Source organism: Carcharodon carcharias, chromosome 10 (genome assembly GCF_017639515.1).
Source record: "Carcharodon carcharias isolate sCarCar2 chromosome 10, sCarCar2.pri, whole genome shotgun sequence".
NCBI classification, from domain to species: domain Eukaryota; kingdom Metazoa; phylum Chordata; class Chondrichthyes; order Lamniformes; family Lamnidae; genus Carcharodon; species Carcharodon carcharias.
The window spans coordinates 150,860,709-150,880,947 of record NC_054476.1 but is presented as its reverse complement, the minus strand read 5'-3'; the positions used below and the strand labels follow the sequence as shown (position 1 = coordinate 150,880,947).

Below are 20,239 nucleotides of genomic sequence, written 5' to 3'. Positions count from 1 at the left end.
AATTAGGGATGGACAATAAATGCTGGCCTGGCCAGTGGTGCCCACATCCCATGAACCAATAAAGAAGAAGGGAAGTTTTGCTACAACTGTGTAGTTGCGTAGGGAAGCTTTGCATTGTTGAGACCATGCCCAGAACACTGTGTACAGAGTTGGTCTCATTACTTAAGGAGGGATTTACTTGTATTGGAGTCAGTTCAGAGAATGTTCACTAGGTTGATTCCCAGGATGAGGAGTTCACCTTGTGAGGAAAGGTTGAGTAGGCTGCGCCTTATACCCATTGGAGTTTAGAAGAATGAGAGGTGATCTTATTGAAACACATAGTATTCTGAGGGGGCTTGACAGGGTGGATGCTGAGAGGGTGTTTCCCCTCATGGAGGAACCTAGAACATGGGGGCACAGTTTCAAAGTAGGCGTCTCCCATTTAAGATGGAGATGAGGAGGAATTTCTTCTCTGAAGGTCATTAGTTTTTGGAATTCTCTTCCCCAGAGAACAATGGAGGCTGGGTCATTGAAAATATTCAAGGCTGAGATTTTTCATTGATAAGGGAGTCCAGGGTTATGGGGGACAGGAAAATGAAGTTAAGGCCACATCAGATCAGCCGTGATCTTACTGAATGGCGGAGCAGGCTCAAGGGGCTGAATGGCCTCCTCCTGTCCCTTTATTTTATGAACCCATAAGGGGAGTGGGGAGGGGCCAAAAAAGGGGTTAAAATAAATTTAAAAAGGGAAGGGAAGAGGAATTTGAGGCAAGTTAAGCAGAAATGAACAGAGATAGAAAAAAGATGGAGGTGAAAGAAATAGAGACACAGGGCAACAAAGGGAGGGAGGGAGGAAGAGGAACAGATAAACCTAAGAGGGAAAAAGAGAGAGAGAGCGGGAGAGAGACAGATCTGCACACAGTGACAGGGAAAAACAAACACAAAAGACGGCTGAAATTTTCAGGCCCTGCCAGGAACAAAATGAAGTCAGATGGGGTCAGGAACTACCTGCGTGGGCCAACCTGCCAGTTTCCCAATGCTCCTCCTGCTGTGCCTGCCAGTTTAGTGGAGAGAGAAAGAGGGCCTGCAAAGAGTTGCCCTTCACACAGCAGGCATCATTAATGTCATTAAGAGCCGTGTTAAGTCGAATTAAAGGACAGCAGCCTCCAGTTTCCTGCAGACAGGGAAGGTTGGCAGGGGTGCTCTGATTGGCCATCCCCAGCTTCAAGAGCCCACCCAAAACCCTTAACTGGACAGGGAACCAGATCAATTACTGGAGCACCTCCATGAAAATTCCCAAGAGTGACTTGTATGTACGGTACCTGGAAACAACTTGAAACCGCACCCAAAGGGAAAAACCAGCCCATAGTGACAGAGATAAATAGAGAGAGAAACAGGGAGACAGACACACACATACATACACACACACAGCTACATACATACATATGCACACATACACGTACACACAACTACATACATACATATGCACACACACATCACTACATACACACACACACACAACTACATACATACACACACAATACACACACACATACACCACTACATACACACAACTACATACACACACACAGCTACATACATACACCACTACATACACACAACTACATACACACACACACACATACACCACTACATACACACAACTACATACACACACAACTACATACACACACACATACCACTACATACACACAACTACATACACACACACACACATACACCACTACATACACACAACTACATACACACACACATACCACTACATACACACAACTACATACACACACACAACTACATACATACACACACAACTACACACATACACACACAACTACACACACACATACCACTACATACACACAACTACATACACACACACACAACGACATACATACACCACTACATACACACAATTACATACACACACACATACACACACAACTACATACACACACATACCACAACATACACACAACTACATACACACACACAACTACATACATACACACAGAAAACCATCATGTCAGGGACAGGTATGACACACAAACCCACATTATCACTGACCAGCAGAAACGATGGCAGTCATTGCAGAGATCTTGGCTTGTCGTGGATCCCCTCCACCAAGGGCCACGCCCACACGGACACCCGCTGCCATTCCAATCCCAACGTGAGTCTGGAAATGGGAAAACATCACATTTTCTTTTTAAAAAAGGTAAATGTCTGTGGTGACATAGTTCTCAGTCAGGACAGTGTGTGAGTTAGAGGGGAACTTGCAGGGGTGGTGTTCTCATGTCCCTGATGTCCTTGTCCCTCTAGGTGATAGATGGCATGTAGTGAGTGCATGCTGGTATGTGGGTTTAAGTGTGCAGTGTTAATTCTGGCCATTGGGTGCAGGACTAGTGCAGAAGTCTGGAGTTGGTGTGTGGAGAACATAAAAACAGTAAAAATGGGAAATAAGAATACTGGTCTGAACTAGTCTTGTATACCTTAAAATAGAACACCAGTAAAAACTGGGAAATAAGCATACTGATCCAAACTGTTTCTTCCTTCTAGAAGTGAATCTGCAGGGTGAAACTTACCATGTATAAAATTGTCAACACTTGGAAAATAATAGACTGAGCCCCAAGCTCAACTTGACTAATTAGGCCTGGGAGAGAAAGAGGAAAAACAGATTTGTCGTTAACAATGCAGCTCAGCCTCGGGAACCTCACATTGAACACAGACTAAAAGAGGCACTGCGATTGCGTTTTCTCATTCTGTGCGGAAGGGAGCAGAAATCTGGGCTGGACCCAGCCTGCAATTAGTTACCTGCTAGGAAGGATCCCAATTCATAGGCCCATAACTCGATACAAAACATGAACATGCTGGGGATGGCCAGTCGCAAGAAAGGGCCCCACTCCTGCAGGCAGTCCATTGTCCACCCTACACAAGAGACAACCAAAAAGCTGCCTTAGGCATCAAAACAAAAAAAAATCCACGAGACATGCTTGACCCCTTCTACTCAATCCCTCAACTCATCTCGCCACTAGCCCCAGGTACAACTACTCCAATGCTCTCTGGACTGGCTTCCCACCTTCCAATCCTCCATGAACTTCAGCTCAAGCAAATCTTCTCTTGCTTGCCTCCTCACTCGCACCATCGCCCTCTCACCCTACGTTCACTGACCAATGAATGAGAATGTCTGGAACTCTCTATCCCAGAGAGCTGTGGATGCTAGATCACCGAGAGTATTTAAAGAGGGGGCAGATAGATTTTTGAAATATCGGGGATATTGAGGGCTATGAGGAGTTGGCATGAAAGAGGAGTTGAGGCCTGGGGCAGATCAGCCATGATCTTATGGAATGGTGGGGGCAGGCCTGAGGGGCCAAATGGCCTACCCCTGCTCCTATTTCTTATGTTCTCATGTTCCATACATTGGCTCCTGGCCTGGCAACGTCTCAATTTTAAAATCTTTGTCTTCAAATCTCTCCATTCCCTCGTCTGTCTCTCCAACCTCCTACAGCCCGACAACCATAATATTATAGAACAGGACAATGCAGAAGGAAGCTATTCAGCCCATCAAGCCTTTCAGTCGGTACGACTCTCCCACCCTTTCCCTATATCTCTGCAAATTTTTTTTCAATTTTTTATCCAATTCCCTCCTCGAGGCGACTATGGAATCTGTCTCCACCACCCTGTCAGGCAATGCATTCCAAATCCTAACCACTTGTCACAAAAAATAGTTTTCCCTCAGTCACCGCTGCTTCCTCCGCCAATCCCCTTCAATCTGCTCCCTCCGGTTATCGGCCCACCTGCTCCCTCCGGACGGTTGCTCCTTATTTACTCAATCTAAACCCTTCGTGATTTTTGAACACCCCGGACCGGATCTCCTCTTCGCCTCCCTAGCCCCCTGAGGAGAGTCCGTCGCTTTTTCCAGAGAGGCTCACGTTACCTCCCCAGGTTTGGAGGTGCAGTTTTCGCCATCTGATGTAAGCGAAGAGGATGATGTTCTGGCAGTACTGCGATATCACGTTGGCCCAAGCAGACCCCCTGGAACAAAACAGCGAGTGCGTTAAGCGTCACCGGAGCTTCACGTTGTGGCGCCAGCCAGACTTACCAGCTGATGCTTTTTGGCCCCTAAGAGGCAAGACCCATGATTCCCCAAGCTCTCCTGCACACAAGGCGGCTGTCACCAAGAGGTGGCTGTCGCCATGACGATGCACGCAGATTCGCCACCACCCCCCACCCCCCCCCCGCCCCCCCATCTCAGGCAGGACGTGTCGATCCAAAGGATGGTCTGTTTGAGAACAATTTTGCCTCTTCAACCTTAAATCAGAGGGTGCAGGGCTAAAGTCAGTGTTTGGGTCCCAGAGCTGTGGGGGCAGTGCGGGTTCGGAGTGGGGGGGTGGTTGGGGGGAGGAGTTGCTGTTGGGGGCGATGGATCACTTCAGCTGGTTTGTGTACCTGTTTCTAGTTGCTCGCTGCCCATTTGTCCTGCTGCTCCCAGCCACTTACAATTTAAAATGTGGCTTTTGGTTTTCATTTTTTTTTAAAAAAGGTGCCAAAGGAGACGATTCCTCATAATAACTTGGAGCAAAATAACAGGGGCCAAATCCATGGCAGTTCCAGTAAACTCCTGCCATAACCTGTGCTCAAACCATCTGAGCTGGGCCAGCTCCTACTTGGTTAGGATTGCCAACCCCTCCAGGATTGCCCCGGAGTCTCCAAGATTAACCTCCAGGACACTGCTGGGAACAATCCGGCAGAAGTATCATCGGGTGTTACAATAGCTGGGCCTCTTGTTCATCGCCCTGGTCTGCTGTTGCTTTCTTGTTATAAAGTGTATTGGAGATGGAGGAAGAAGGGCTTTTTGATTGACAACCAATAATTATCCAATCAGGTATCCAAGGCAGTCAGTGAGTGAAGGCGGGGCACCGAGAGGCGGACATGTTGGGCAACCAATAGCAAGCACGTAGGGGTGGGGTACAACCCCTCGTCCAACCAAACCAGTCTTGTGATCTGGATGGTGACATCACAAGGACACTGGAAGAATACTGTGTGGGTGTGTGTGTGTGTGTGTAAAAAGCAGCCAGTACTCACGCCACTCCTAGTTTCAGCAAAATCAGGAAGATGTAGTTCACTAATGCACTCAGAATGTTGGCCACCAGTCCAGTGAACACCTGCGGCATAGTTATACCCTGGAGCATAAAACACATGGCTGTCTGCAATCAGTACATCAGAACCAGGAGCAGGAATAGGCAATTCAGCCCCTCGAGCCTGCCCTGCCATTCAAAAGATCATGGCTGATCTCATTTCAGCCTCAACTCCAATTTCCCACCCTCAGTAGAATACAACAAGCACCCATCACACAGATTCCAACACACTCAGATTTTTGCAAAGATAGACTCCCTTCCCAAAGCAGCTCGAGGTCTCCAATTTCCTACCTCACTTCCCAACAGTGACTGTGTAACTGCTGCCTCTCCCTGATAATGGTATCCCTATCTCCCATGGCAGGAATGAGAGAGAGAGAGAGAACTTGAGAGAATATAGGCAGAGTGAATAAAAGAGAGGTGGGCAGAGAAAATAATTCACCTCCTGACTCCCTAAAGCCTGTCCACCATATACAAGGCACAAGTCAGGAGTGTGATGGAATACTCCCCACTTGCCTGGATGAGTGCAGCTCCCACAACGCTCAAGAAGCTTGACACCATCCAGGACAAAGCAGCCCACTTGATTGGCACCCCTTCCACAAACATCTACTCCCTCCACCACCGATGTACAGTAGCAGAAGTGTGTACCATCTACAAAATGCACTGCAGGAACTCACCAAGGCTCCTTAGACAGCACCTTCCAAACCCACGACCACTACCACCTAGAAGGACAAGGGCATATAGATGGGAACACCCACCTGGAACTTCCCCTCCAAGTCACTCACCATTCTGCCTTGGAAATATATCTCTGTTCCTTCACTGTCGCCGGGTCAAAATCCTGGAACTCCCTCCCTAACAGCACTGTGGGTGTACCTACACCATATGGACTGCAGTGGTTCAAGAAGGCAGCTCACAACCACCTTCTCAAGGGGCAACTAGGGATGGGCAATAAATGCTGGCCCAGCCAGCAACACCCATGTTCCATGAATGAATAAAAAAGAGGGGGGAGGAAGAAGAGAGAAGAGGAGCAGGTGAGAGAGAGATATGAGAGGGGAGTGAAGGTGGGAAAAAGAGAGAGGAGGAAAAGAGAGAAAGGAGGGGAGAGAGAGAGAGGAGCAGGGGAGAGAGAGAAAGGAGTGGAGAGAGAGAGAGGAGCAGGGGAGAGAGAGAAAGGAGCGGAGAGAGAGAGGAGGAGGGGAGAGAGAGGAGGATGGGAGAGAGGAGGGGAGGGAGAGGGAGAGAGAGGAGAGAGAGAGGAGGGGAGAGAGAGGAGGGGGAAGGAAAGGGGGAGTAAGGGGCAGGGAGAAAGAGAGGGACAAGAGAGGGACAGGTGATTGAGGGGAACTGAGGAGAGAAAGAAAAGAGAGAGTGTGCATGTGTGTGAAAGAGAGATTTACACCCAGCAACTTCCCTATCAGTTTGCCCACTTGGTTCTCAGCATTTAATATAAATACTTTAAAAATGCATTGAAAAGCACCAAAATTAGAAAAAAAAACTATTACAATCCACAAAATGCCCGGAATTTGCTAATGACCGGATGAGCAATACCTGATTCTGTAGATATCGGACCTGGAGCTGATACAGGAAAACTGCCTGTGGGAATGGGAAACAGAGGGTGATTAACAGACAGCGGGCAGGAAAAGCAGCGCTCAACTACCAGTGACCACCATCAGAGCGACAGACAGAACCTGAGGGAACATAAAGAGAGTATTAAAGAGGGAGAAAGAGATGGGGGTGGGGGGGAAAGAGGGGGATGAGAGAGATAAGGGGAAGGGGAGAGAGAGAACATGGGAAAGAGAGGAGTAAGACAGGGGCAGAGAGGGAGGGAGAGAGAAAGAGAGAGGGGGAGAGTGTAAGGGAGAGAGAGGAAGATAAGAGGGGGAAAGAGGGAAAGAGAAGAGATGAGAGAAAAGGGGGAGGGAGCTGACGTTTCCCCCTCTTTCCCTCCATCTCTCTCTCTGCTCTCTTTCTCCCTCTGCTTTACTGTCTCATTCCCTCTCTCTCATCCCCCTTCTTTCTTTCTCTCTTTTCTTCCTCTCTCTTTCTTTCCCTCACTCCTCTATCTCTCTCTCTCTCTCTCTCTCTCCCACTCTCTCCCACTCTCTCGTCCCCACTATTGGGGCAGTGGACACTCCCAGTGCCAGCCTGGCTCAACACCACTAGCTTGAGTGGGCTTGAGTCCCTCTCTAGGTTGACGCTTAAGCGCGGTACTGAGGGAGTGCTGCACTGCCTCCAGAGAGGCCGAACCCAAATCACAGCCGACTGGACATTAAAGATCCTGCATGACAATCTGGAAAAAGCTGAAGGTTCCCCCAGTCCCCTGGTCAAAAGACAAATTAACCTCTCATTGAAAAAGATGCTATTTATGGAATCAGAATCAGTAAACAGAGGGGACAGATTTAAGGATAACTGAAAAAAGAAGCAGACAGAAGATAAAAAGAGCTTTTACACAGTAAATTGTTATGATTGGGAATGCGTGACCCGAGAGGGTGGAGGAAGCAGATTCAGTAATAATTTTTTTAAAGGAAATTGGATAAATGAAAAGGAAATGTCTGCAGGGCTCTGGGGAAAGAGCAGGAGAGTGGGACGAATTGCAAATGTCTGCAGGGCTCTGGGAAAAGAGCAGGAGAGTGGGACCAATTGGATAGCTCTTTCACAGGGCATGATGGCTTCCTTCCATGCTTTATTATTCCCTGTAAGTGGTTGCCACATTCATCTACATAGATGGCAAAAGCAATTCATTCAATCTGTAGCCGTTTGGGATATTCTGAGATACAACGAGATGTTGTTTTACAAATTAAAAGGTACGTTCCACTAAATCTATTTAAAACTGCTTGGCACATCTCTGCCATCTGCTGGTAGGGATTGGCATTACATATAGAAAGGAAGTTTCCAATGCTTTTGGCTGGAGAATGAGAAAAGGCCATTCAGCCCATCAAACCATAGATAGTATAGGCTTGATCAAACTCACTTAAAATCCCCCCCCCGCCCCCACCCCGGAGGAAAAGACGGGAAATCAGCAAAACTTATCTCACGTTCTGCACTGCACATCATCATCCTGAACTCAAGGCCTCCATTTGTCTCAGCAACAAAACTGAACTCAACAGTTATGGGACATGAGCTGGTTGAGGGATGGAATTGTTCAACACTCATTGTCAATAGCTTCTACCGTTGAAGTCTGCAAGCAAAAAATAATTCCCAACGAGCATGTACTGTTAATCCTACAACACCAGGAGCAGAGGAATGAATACTCACAGGAAGAGCAGGAATAAATATCTTCACATAAAGCTGGCATAATCTGGAAGAGAAGTTTATACATCAACACATGAACTCAACAGCCGGGCGTTAACATTCCATTCCTAGGAGCCCCGGAATTTGCACAAACCTTCTGCCCTTGTAACGGTGCATCTGGCGTGCAAACCTCCCAGGAAATTGCAGCGCAAGAGAATTATGCCATTAATCCTCCGCTCCAGAAGTTTCCTGGGATTTTTGTATTGCTCTGCCAATACGCCTTTCAAACCCATGGAGAGCTTGCTCATTGTAACCTCATTCCACCCCCAACTCATGTCAATGACGATCGGAAGTTTCTTGAACTTCTTCAATTCTCCTTCCCACTTGCACTGGATGTTGTTCAAGTCACAAGTTCAAAGTAATCGATTTGAGTAAAATGAAACCTCTGTCCTTTCTGGGCCTATTTAAGTTGTAGTGAAAACCCACTGAAACATGCCTTTATTCTTTACGCCTTAGGGTTAGTGTACGCTGGACATTAGCGCATGGAGGGGCAAAAGGGAGAGTGGGGAAGAAATCGGTTCAGGTCCGATTTCTGGGCCCAAAATGGCCGGGGAGCTCACAGGAGCCTGAGGCCTAGTCTGAAATGTACCTCAGGCCTCACCTGAATGATAGCAGTGAGTTGCGAGCACTGTCTGGGCCTCCCTAGGCAGCTTGCTGTTTATTCTTCTCTCTGGATCAACTTAGGTGGAAGCAGCTGCCCCTCAAGTGGTTCCAAGGGGGGAAAATTTGAGTTGGCAGCAGGCCGTCGTAGTCCTGTGCCAACCAAGGCACTCCTGCTCCTCCTCCAGGCTCCACGTTCAAAAAGGTAAGTTAAAAAAAGAAAGGCTTTAACATACCTTTCAGCTGAAGGCCTCCAAAGGTCCATTTAAGGAACGTTGGCAAGGCAACAGATGGAACCAGCAAAACTGAACAATGCAGCGCGCAATCAAATTGAATGAGAAATTATTTAATTAGCTGTGAAGGACTTCAGTACATCCTGAGCTCGTGAAAGCTGCCGTGAATAGTAAATACAAGACTTCCTTCCTTTCAACCCATTAACAAATCTCCACAGATTTTGGAGGACACCACCCAAGGAACAATGGCTGCTTTCTGATGACCTAAAGTAATGGAAGCTGTGCTTTATTCATCAGACTGAAACACCTTCTACGATAGATCTCGGTTAGGGATTGGAAGGAGCATCTGACCTGGCCACCTCAGGGTGCTGTTTGGTACCCAAGAGGATTTTTTCTGTGTTAATGAAGAGGGCCCAGCAGGGGCAGCAGAAGATGAAGAGAATGAGGACGCCTCGTTGGAGAATGATTCCAATCCGCTTCAGCTTTTTGCTGCCATAAGTCTGAAATGAGATTCAAATTGTTCTTCTCAGTGACAAAATCAGAAAGTCTTCCATCAGAACATAAGAAATAGGAGCAGGTGGAGGCCATTGGGCCCCGCGAGCCTGTTATGCCATTCAATGAGAACACAGCTGATTTCTACCTCAAATTCACCTGCCCATCCGATTCCCATGTCCCTTGGATCCCCTTAGAATGGGTAGATCTCAGTCATAGAGTCATAGGGAGTTACACAGCACAGAAGCAGGCGCTTCGGCCTATCATGTCTGTGCCAGCCATCAAGCACCTATCCATTCTAATCCCATTTTCCAGCACTTAGCCCATAGCCCTCAGTCTTGAATATGCTCAATAAGCATCCACAGCTCTCCGGGATAGAGATTTCCAAAGGGTCACCACCCTTGGAGTGAAGAAATCTTTCTTCAACTTGATTCTGAATGGCCATCCTTTTTGTTCTATGACTGTGACCCCTGGTGCTGGATTCCCCAGCCAGGAGGGAAACATCTTCCCTGTATCTATCCTGTGATACTCTCTGAGAATTTTCCAATAAGGGCACCTCTCATTCTTTAGAGCTGTAAAGAATATCGGCCCATTTTCCTTCATCTCTCCTCATTGGACAACCCTCTGATCCAAAAGGATGAGGAAGTGGCCATTCTGCCCGACCTGCCAGCCCTTCCACAGACTATTCAGTTCAAAGACTCAAGGGCACATTTCACAACCCTGGATGATTTCTTTCTGCAGGTGAGATTGGAGGTCCCTGTATCACAGTATCACAGTATCTTTACAGTGCAGGATGCTATTCAGCCCATCAAGTCTGCACTGGCTCTCTGAAAGAGCACTCCACCTAGTCCCACTCCCTTGACTTATCCCCTTATCACCAAGGAGGCAGAGGCAGTGGATTAGTGGTATTGTCACTGGGCTCATATTCCAGACACCCAGGGTAATACTCTGGGGATTCAGGGTTTGAATCCCACCATGGAAGACGGTGAAATTTGAATTCACTAAAAATCTGGAACAAAAGTCTGCCAAATATTGTAAAAACCCTTCTGGTTCACTAATGTCCCTTTAGGAAAGGAAATCTGCCCTCCTTACCTGCTCTGGCCTACATGTGCACAGTGATGTGGTTGACTCTTAAAATGCTCTCTGAAAAAGGGCAATTAGGAATAAGTGCTGGCCTAGTCAGAGACATCCACATCCCATGAACAGATAAAAAAAACCTTACACATTCTACCTTTTCAGGTAGCAAACCAATTCCCTTCTGAATACCTCAACCAAACCTGCTCAGCCACCACTTTCAGGAAGTCACTAGGTGAAAAACATTTTCCTCACATCACATTTATTCACATCACTTTTGACTCCTTTTGCCAATTATTTTAAACCAGTGCCCTATAGTTCTTGATGGCTTCTTGAATGGGAACAGTTTTGAATTTACCATGTCCATATCCCTCAGGATCTTGAATACCTCTATCAAGTCTCCTCTCAGCCTTCTTTTCTCCAAGGAAAACCTCTCCAATCTGTCCTCGCAGCTAGTTTTTCATCCCAGGAATCATGTAGTATCAGCCTTAGCTCAGCTGGCAGTGCACTCGCCTCTGGGTTCAACCCTGGCTCTCAAAGCACATAACCCAGGTTGACCCTGGAGCAGGAGTAGGCCATTCAGCCCCTTGAGCCTTCTCCACTATTTAATAAGATCACAGATGATCATGGCTTCTATCTGAAAAAGAGCAGGTGGTTTTCCTGGTGTCTTGGCCAATGGTTCTTCCCCAGCACATATTGTTTTTTCATTTACAGGATGTGGGCTTCACTGTATTTATTGCCCATCCCTAATTGCCCCTTGAGAAGGTGGTGGTGAGCTGCGTTCTTGATCCGCTACAGTCCATGTGGTGTAGGTATGCCCATAGTGCTGCTATGGAGGGAGTTCCAGGAGTTCCAGTGACAGTGAAGGAACAGCAATATCTTTGCAAGTCAGGATGGAGGGGAATTTCCAGGTGGTGGTGTTCCCATCTATCTGCTGCCCTTCCCTGCTAGGTGGTAGCGGTCATGGGTTTGAAAGGTGCTGCCTAAGGAGCCTTGGTGAGTTTCTCCAATGCATCTTGTAGATGGTGCACACTGCTGCCAATGTGTTTTGGTGGTGGAGGGAGTGAACGTTTGTGGATGTGGTGCCAATCAAGCGGGCTGCTTCATCCTGGACAGTGTCAAACTTTGAGTGTTGTTGATGCTGCACTCATCCAAGCAAGTGGGGCGTATTCCATCACAAAAAAAACTCAGATGGATAGGTAGTTCAGCGATTGAAAAATGGAGGTCATGTTTATCTACACCAGTATGGACCAGTTGGGCCAAATGGCTTGTTTGTGTGCTGCAAGTTCAATGTAATTATTTATTTATTGCAAGGGGAATTGAATATAAAAATAGTGAGGTTATGCTTAAATATACAGGGTATTGGTGAGACCACATCTGAAGAACTGTGTCCAGTATTGGTCTCCTTATTTAAGGAAGGATGTAAATACATTGGAAGCAGTTCAGAGAAGGTTTACTAGACTAATACCTGGAATGGGAGAGTTGTCTTATGAGGAAAGGATAGACAGGTTAGGCTTGTATCCACTGGAGTCTAGAAGAGCAATAGGCAACTTAATTGAAACATATAAGATCCTGAGGGGCTTTGACAGGGTGGATGTGGAGAAGAGGTTTCCTCTTGTGGGAGAATCTAGAACTAGGGGGTCACTGTTTCAAAATAAGGGGTCACCCATTTCAGACAGAGATAAGGGGAATGTTTTCTCTCAGAGGGTTGTGATTCTTTGGAACTCTCTTCCTCAAAAGGCAATGGAAGCAGGGTCATTGAAGATTTTTGAGGCAGAAGTGGATAGATTCTTGAAAAGCAAGGGGGGTGAAAGGTTATCAGGGGTAGGCGGGAATGTGGGGTTGAGGTTACAATCACATCAGCCATGATCTTATTGAATGGCGGGGCAGGCTCGTGGCCTACCCCTGCTCCAAACTCGTATGTTCTTATGTAATACATAACGGGCACCACAATTCACAAATAAGAAGTGCAATAATTATTGCCTGACACTTATTGAAAGTGTTCATCCAATGTATATTATTTATTACATTTGATTTCAACAGGCCAACCAAGGGAGTTGAGAAGCAAGCCCTTTTCCTGCATCTACTTCCAGCCAGGAGCAGCAGTCTGACGGAGGAGGGGCATTCACACATTTCCTCGGACATGGGGGCATTTTTAGGGGTTGGTGGTGGGCAAATTTAAATAGAAAGCAGGGAGAAAGAACTTGAAGAAAGAAGAAAGTTTAGGGCTCACATCACCAAATAATAATGGCCCGATCGGCTTTCATTACAAACTTAAAACACAATCAGTTGAGGTCACTGCGGATTTGTGATCTACAGTCATGTGATCCTGCCAGTGCCATCCCCTCACTGCAGCAAGTGAGTGGGGTTAGAGTTCACAGGTCATTTTGGGATGAAATGGGCCGCTCGATCTTAACGTTTCGGAGGGAAAAGGCTCTGCTGTTTCCCCTTTACTGCACTCGCTGGGCCCCTTTCTCACACTGGCTCCAGTGTCGGACCTCAAGTGTCTTCCCTGACCACTCAGTCCACACCCTCCACGTAAACAACCTGTTCGACTGGCACCCACCACAACGCTGCATTCACACCTATATATACCCTGAAAATGGATACAGAAGAGGCCAGCAGTACTGGCTTTGCAAACGAAAAGGAAACATTTTCTCATTTTTCACCACAAGTCCCATTGAGGCAACTGTAGTGACGAAGATTTACCTGCGATATCAGAGTGTCACACGCCATGGACAGACCGGTTCCCACCGCAACGCCCGTCACACTGATCACCTTAGCCACCATTTTGGAAAGGGAGGGGGCAGGAGAGATAATTAAAAGGAAAACAAAGCATTAAAAATAGTCGCAGCAATCCATCTGCCCATCTCCTCACCTGCCTTTTCCATCTCAGAGCAGTGAGTACCTGCCCTGGTCAGGTCATTGGAGCTTTTACACCACGATGGGTGTGTGCCCATTGAGGGCGCATTGCATTTCAGACTGACAACATGCCCACTCCTGGAGGCTCCTAAATGTTTCGTTTGAGAGATTCTTAAGTGTGAGGCTGGGTTTTTGCTTGGGATAGAAACTCAAGAACCAAAAGCAAAACAGTTCAAGGCCAAGGCCTACCCAGTGGCAAAAGGCAAGCGTCAAATGCAGGTCCCTCCAAAAGGCCAGTGTCTAAACCACTACCCCATGAACGCAGGTCCTGCCCAGAGCCGGATTGTCAGTGTAAAACCATTGGAAACCACGGCTCTATAATCCCAGGCTGGTAGCATAATGGTTATGCTACTGGATTTCTACTGCATAGGCCTGGACTGTTGATCAGAAGATGCAAGCTCAAATCCTCCTGGGGAATTTAAATTGGATTAATTAATTTTAAAAATCTGGAATTGAAAGCTATCTTAGTAATGATGACCATGGAACTACTAGATAGCTGTAAAAAAAAAAACATCTGATTCACCAATGTCCTTCAGGGAAGGAAACCTGCTTATATGTGACTCCAGATCCACAGCAATGTAACTGCTGTAGGCAAGTCACTCAGTTGTATTCAAGAAGGCAACAAGGGCAATGAGGAATGGACCATAAATGTTCGTCTTGCCAGCAGCACCCACATCCCATTAATAATTTTTTTTTTAAGAACCAAAAAATTACAGATATGCTGGGAATCTGAGAAAACAGGAACTCTCCAACAGGTTAGGTAGCTTCTGTGGACTGAGAAATAGAGTTAATGATGTCCCAATCCTCCAGTGACCAGCCCCTACCCTTCCAAGAGGATGGCGTCCATTACTCACCTTGTAAATGAAAAGACTTTTACAGGGAAACAGGGTTTTGGAATAGTCAAGAAAATGTCCTATCTCCCCCGAGGATTCATTGCTTCAATGAGTGTCTTGTACTTACCGATGTAGCGAGTGACACGGCACCCAATTCATATTTGCCAAGATGTCCACTGAACGCAGAGCTGATAAAATTAAGGCTGTAAATCATCACCTGTGACAGAATCTGTTAAAAGAAACTTACATTAAAGTGAGTTGGAAGATCAAAAGATAGGCAAAAAAAGATGGAGACCTAGCAGCCAGGGCTAACTCGTTCATCTGCAGAAAAGAAACCCCATCGTTATCCAACTGTCTTATTCCAAAGCTGTTGCTTCACCATCAGACCTCTGAGCAGCAAACATGCAATTGAACAGGCACCCCATTCATTGAACCGTCACTCTTCCCCCATTCATTGAACCGTCACTCTTCCCCCATTCATTGAACCGTCACTCTTCCCCCATTCATTGAACCGTCACTCTTCCCCCATTCATTGAACCGTCTCTACTTAGTGGGATTGTCACTGGACTAGTAATCCAGAGACCCAGGGTAATGCTCTGGGGGATCTGGGTTCGAATCTCACCACGGCAGACACGGCCAAGCTGGACTCAAGGCCTGGCATATTCCCCACTCTACCATCACCACCGAGCTGTCCAAGTCCTAAATGACATAGCTGCTAGACTGGGTCTGTGGCAGGTGGTGAGGGAACCAGCAAGAAAGGAAAACACACTTAATGTCATCCTCACCAGCTGCCTGCTGCAGACACATCTGTCCAGGACAGTATCGGTAGGAATAACCACTGCACAGTCCTTATGGAGATGAAGTCCCACCTTCACAATGAGGATACCCTCTGTCGTGTTCTATGGCACAACCACCGTGCTAAATGGGATAGATTTTGAACAAATCTAGCAATTCAAGACTGGGCATCCATGAGGTGCTGTGGGCCATCAGCAGCAGCAGAATTGTACTCAAACACAATCTGTAACCTCATGGCCTGGCATAGTCCCCCCACTCTACCATTACAATAAGACAGGGGATCAACCCTGGTTCAATGAAGAGTACGGTGGGGGGGGCATGCCAGGAGCAGCACCAGGCATACCTAAAAAGGAGGTCTCAACCTGGTGAAGTTACAACACAGGACTACTTGTGCACCAAACAGCAGAAGCAGCAAGCGATAGGCAGAGTTTATTCCGCAACCATTGATTGGGTTCTAAGCTCTGCAGTCCTGCCACATCCATTCATGAAAGGTGGTGGATAATTAAACAACTCACTGAAGGAGGAGGCTCCACAAATATCCCCATCCTCAATGGTGGGGGAGCCCGGCACATCAGTGCAAAAGATAAGGCTGAAGCATTCGCAACAATCATCAGCCAGAAGTGCCGAGTGGATAATCCATCTCGGCCTCTTCCTGAGGTCCCCAGCATCACAGATGCCAGTCTTCAGCCAATTCAATTCACTCCATGTGATATCAAGAAACGGCTGAAGGCACTGGATTGTGCAAAGGCTACAGGCCCTGACAATATTCCAGCAATAGTACTGAAGACTTGTGCTCCAGAACTTGCCGCGCTCCTTGCCAAACTGTTCCAGTACAGTTACAACACTGGCATCAACCCAGCTATGTGGAAAATTGCCCAGGTATGTCCTGTCCACAGAAAGCAGGACAAATCCAACCCGACCAATTACCGCCCCATCAGTCTACTCTCAATCATCAGTAAAATAATGGAAGGGGGTCATAAACAGTGCTATCGAGCGGCACTTGCTTAGCAATAACCTGCTCACTGACACCCAGTTTGGGTTCTGCCAGGGTCACTCAGTCACTGACCTCATAACAGCCTGGTGTGGCATCATGAAACCCTAGCAAAACTGGAGTCAATGGGAATCGGGGGGGAAAACTCTCCGTAGGTTGGAGTCATACCTAGCTTAAAGGAAGATGGTTGTGGTTGTTGGAGATCAATCATCTCAGTTCCAGGATATCACTGCAGGAGTTCCTCAGGGTAGTGTCTTAGGCCCAACCATCTTCAGCTGCTTCATCAAAGACCTTCCTCCCATCATAAGGTCAGAAGTGGGGATGTTCGCTGATGATTGCACAATGTTCAGCACCTTTTGCGACTCCTCAGATACTGAAGTAGTCCATGTCCAAATGCAGCAAGACCTGGACAATATCCAGGCTTGGGCTGACAAGTGGTAAGTAACATTTGCGCCACACAAGTGACAGGCATTGACCATCTCCAACAAGAGAGAATCCGACTATCGCCCCTTGACTTTCAGTGGCATTATCATCACTGAATCCCCCACCATCAACATCCTGGGGACTACCATTGACCAGAAACTGAACTGGACTAGCCATATAAATACTGTGGCTACAAGTGTAGGTCAGAGGCTAGGAAACCTAGGTTCATGCGGCGAGTAACTCACTTCATGACCCCCCAAAGCCTGTCCACCATCTACAGCACAAGTCAGGAGTATGATGGAATACTCTCCACTTGCCTGGATGAGTGCAGCTCCAACAAAACTCAAGAAGCTTGGCATCATCCAGGATAAAGAAACCCGCTTGATTGGCACCCCTTCCACAAACATTCACTCCCTCCACCACCGACGTACAGTGGCAGCAGTGTGTACCATCTACAAGATGCAATTCAGGAACTCACCATGCCTCCTTAGACTGCACCTTCCAAACCCACAACTACTGCCATCTAGAAGGACAAGGGCAGCAGATAGATGGGAACACCATCACCTGGAAGTTCCCCTCCAAGTCACTCACCATCCTGACTTGGAAATATATCGCCGTTCTTCACTGTCACTGGATCAAAATCCTGAAGCTCCCTCCCTAACAGCACTGTGGGTGTACCTACACCACCTGGACTGCAACGGTTCAAGAAGGCAGCTCAACACCACCTTCTCAAGGGCAACTAGAGATGGGCAATAAGTGCTGGCCTAGCCAGTGATGCCCACATTCCATAAATAAAAAATACCCTCCCCCAATCAATGAAATCATCTCTCTTCTCCATTCATTGAACTGTCACTCTCTCCAGTTCATTGAACTACTTCCCCCTTTCCCTATTTCCATAACCTACTCCTGCCCTACAATCTTATAAGAATCTGTTTCCCTCTTCATGAAGCTATTAAAGTATATAATATTGTTGGAAATTATGTTTCTTTTAAAAATAGAGGTTTAGTCTGTGTGTGTGTTAATTGGATTAAAGCCAGCTAGTCTGGCTGCTTTGATGTGTAGTAGTTTTGAGATGTGAACAGTAAGATAGAGTGCATTTGCATTTTGTTGAATCGAGCATTCAAGAAGGGGAGTGAAATCTGGCACCTATCTAGCAGAGACCAAGCAATGTTTATACTGCTAATAAAATTGGTACTATGAAAGAGGTTTTATTGTTAGAAGAGGTGGAATTCAAAGGGGCTGGTGATACAATGAGAATTTACATTCAATGAGATGTGTTGGGTATAACAGACAGCAGTTTCATGTGTGCAGGGCAGAGGCAATGTAAGATCAAAGCCTGTAAGCCTACCATTGTGTCTGCAAAGGAACCAAAGTGAAAGGAACTTCATTTTGAATTTGTACGGTGAAAATGCTTTGCCTGGTGTCTGCTTAAAGTCTATGGGTTACTGATGCCTTAATGGAGATTAGTTTGGGAATTTGTTAAAAGTTATGGTAGTAATAATTTGTAACCATGTGTACATATATTTTAATCAATGTAAATTAATAAATGTCTCATGTAATTTGGTATAAAAACCTCTTGAGAACTGGTGCTTTTATGCTTGAATTCAGAGTTCCATGTCAAACATACCAAATGAAAATATAGTTTATGACAGTTGTTTAAAGTTTCCCTCTGGGATTTTTAAATGACTCAGCTTTACCAACTGCTGTGTCAGAGCACCTCCAATTCTGGCCTCCTGCCCATCCTCCATTCCCTTCACCCCATCACTGGTGGCCTTGCCTTCAGTCATCTAGTCCTAAGCTCTGGAATTATTTTCCAAACCTCTCCACCCCTCTCTCCTCCTTTAAGACCCTTCTTAAAATCTGCACACTCGATCAGCCAATTGGTCGCCTGTCCTAATATTTCCTTCTTTGGCTTGGTGTTAATTCTTGGGACGTTAACAGTGCTATATAAATGCAAGTTCTTGCGAACAAGAAAGAAATTTATAAAACAGGGAATGTAAAGGCTGGGATTTTCCAGCTCCGTCGTGCCGGGACCCATTATGGGAGATTCAGCGGCCCAGCCAAAGGTCCACTGGGATTGGACGATCCTGGCAGTGGGCGGGGTCAGAAAATCCCACCCAAAGATTGAGCATAGATAATGGTTGAAGCAGAAATCTCCAGTGTGGCCTGAGAGTGAACAATATCTCCCAGGTATATGGGAATTTTTGATAACACTCTCTAACCCTGCACGAAACTCCGAGCTTCAGGACACGAAAAATAAACTTGAGTTTATTCGTGACCTCAGGATGTCCCCAAGTGCCTTACAGTCATTTTTGAAGTGTAGTTACTGTAACGTAAGAAACGCAGCTGCCAATTTGCATACAGCAAGATCTCACAAGCAACAGTGCAATAGTGACCAGATAACCTGTTTGGATCAGTATTGTAAAAATAGCGTACCTTTAGAAATATTCCCCAACTGGAGACTTCAACATCTTTCATGATACGTGAGACATTGCTGAGGTCTACAACATAAACCCCGGGCGTTCTTCTGACAGTCATGCAAAGCCCCCCGAGACCTTCGAGATCAGCAGACCTCTGCCTTAAAATTGCTTCACTTACCAGTGGTCCAGCCAGCAGAAACAGCTGTTTGACTTCCTCCCGGATAACAGCTGGAAAGCAACGGGAAAGGATACCGCCACTGAACGTGACTGCTGCTCCTTGCTCCTGGTCATCCATTTCAGTCTCGAGAAGCTTTCTCCAATGCGACAGAGGGTCAGAGCTCACACCAGCTCCTCTCTGTATCGCAATCCAGTCTTTGACTGCTGGCAGGGGAGGCAGGAGGATGACGGGGAGGGAGACAGAGGTGAGTGAAGGGGAGGGGGAGAGTGAAAAGAAGCAAGTAGGAGTGTCTGGAGGAGGTGGAGGGAGTTGAGATGGGGAAGGTGGGCAGTTGTTGAACGATACACAAAAATGAGGGGGATAAAGTGTGGTTTAAACCTGAAGGAAGATTTTACAAGTGACTAAACCTGATATAAAAACATATTTGTCTCTTCTATTTCACTGTTTCCAAGGCAAATCTCCACACTTCCCCTCGAGTCTCCTGGATGGTCCCAACGACTGGCTATTGTCCTGCTGGGTCAAACACGGAGCTGGTTACTTAACCAGACAGACAGCTTCTGAGGCATGGACCAAGGAGGGAAGTTAGGAAGGTCAGAACACTGACAGAGAGGCTCAAGGCTCAGAGGAAAAGCTTTCCCTTAATTCAATCAGGTTTAATTTTTTTTCCTGCTCTCATTAGAGGAAGCAGATATTACATTCCTTGGATTCTAAAACTGAGAGAGAGAGAGAGAGAGAAGGGGGGGGGAGGAATTCATTGCCTTCAATTAGTTAGATTCATGGGATGAGAGGAGAGGTTGAGTAAATTGGGCCTATATTCCCTAGAGTTTACAGGAATGAGAGATGATCTTAGTGAAACATA

The 20,239-nt window shown here is 46.6% G+C and overlaps 1 protein-coding gene across 1 annotated transcript in view; it reads right to left on the bottom strand.

Moving 5' to 3' along the window:
• LOC121282896 (multidrug and toxin extrusion protein 1-like) overlaps positions 1-19,497 on the bottom strand; it is a 40,694-nt gene extending 21,197 nt beyond the window's left edge. Inside the window, exons 1-11 of the mRNA XM_041196706.1 lie at positions 19,381-19,497; positions 14,701-14,802; positions 13,528-13,596; positions 9,604-9,752; positions 8,384-8,426; positions 6,677-6,721; positions 5,079-5,176; positions 3,931-4,028; positions 2,808-2,921; positions 2,579-2,646; positions 2,064-2,172 (exon numbers count right to left, since the gene is read on the bottom strand). Coding sequence (XP_041052640.1) covers positions 2,064-2,172; positions 2,579-2,646; positions 2,808-2,921; positions 3,931-4,028; positions 5,079-5,176; positions 6,677-6,721; positions 8,384-8,426; positions 9,604-9,752; positions 13,528-13,596; positions 14,701-14,802; positions 19,381-19,497 — 1,012 coding nt within the window. The remainder of the gene's footprint in view (positions 1-2,063; positions 2,173-2,578; positions 2,647-2,807; positions 2,922-3,930; positions 4,029-5,078; positions 5,177-6,676; positions 6,722-8,383; positions 8,427-9,603; positions 9,753-13,527; positions 13,597-14,700; positions 14,803-19,380) is intronic.
• Between the last annotated feature and the right edge of the window lie 742 nt (positions 19,498-20,239).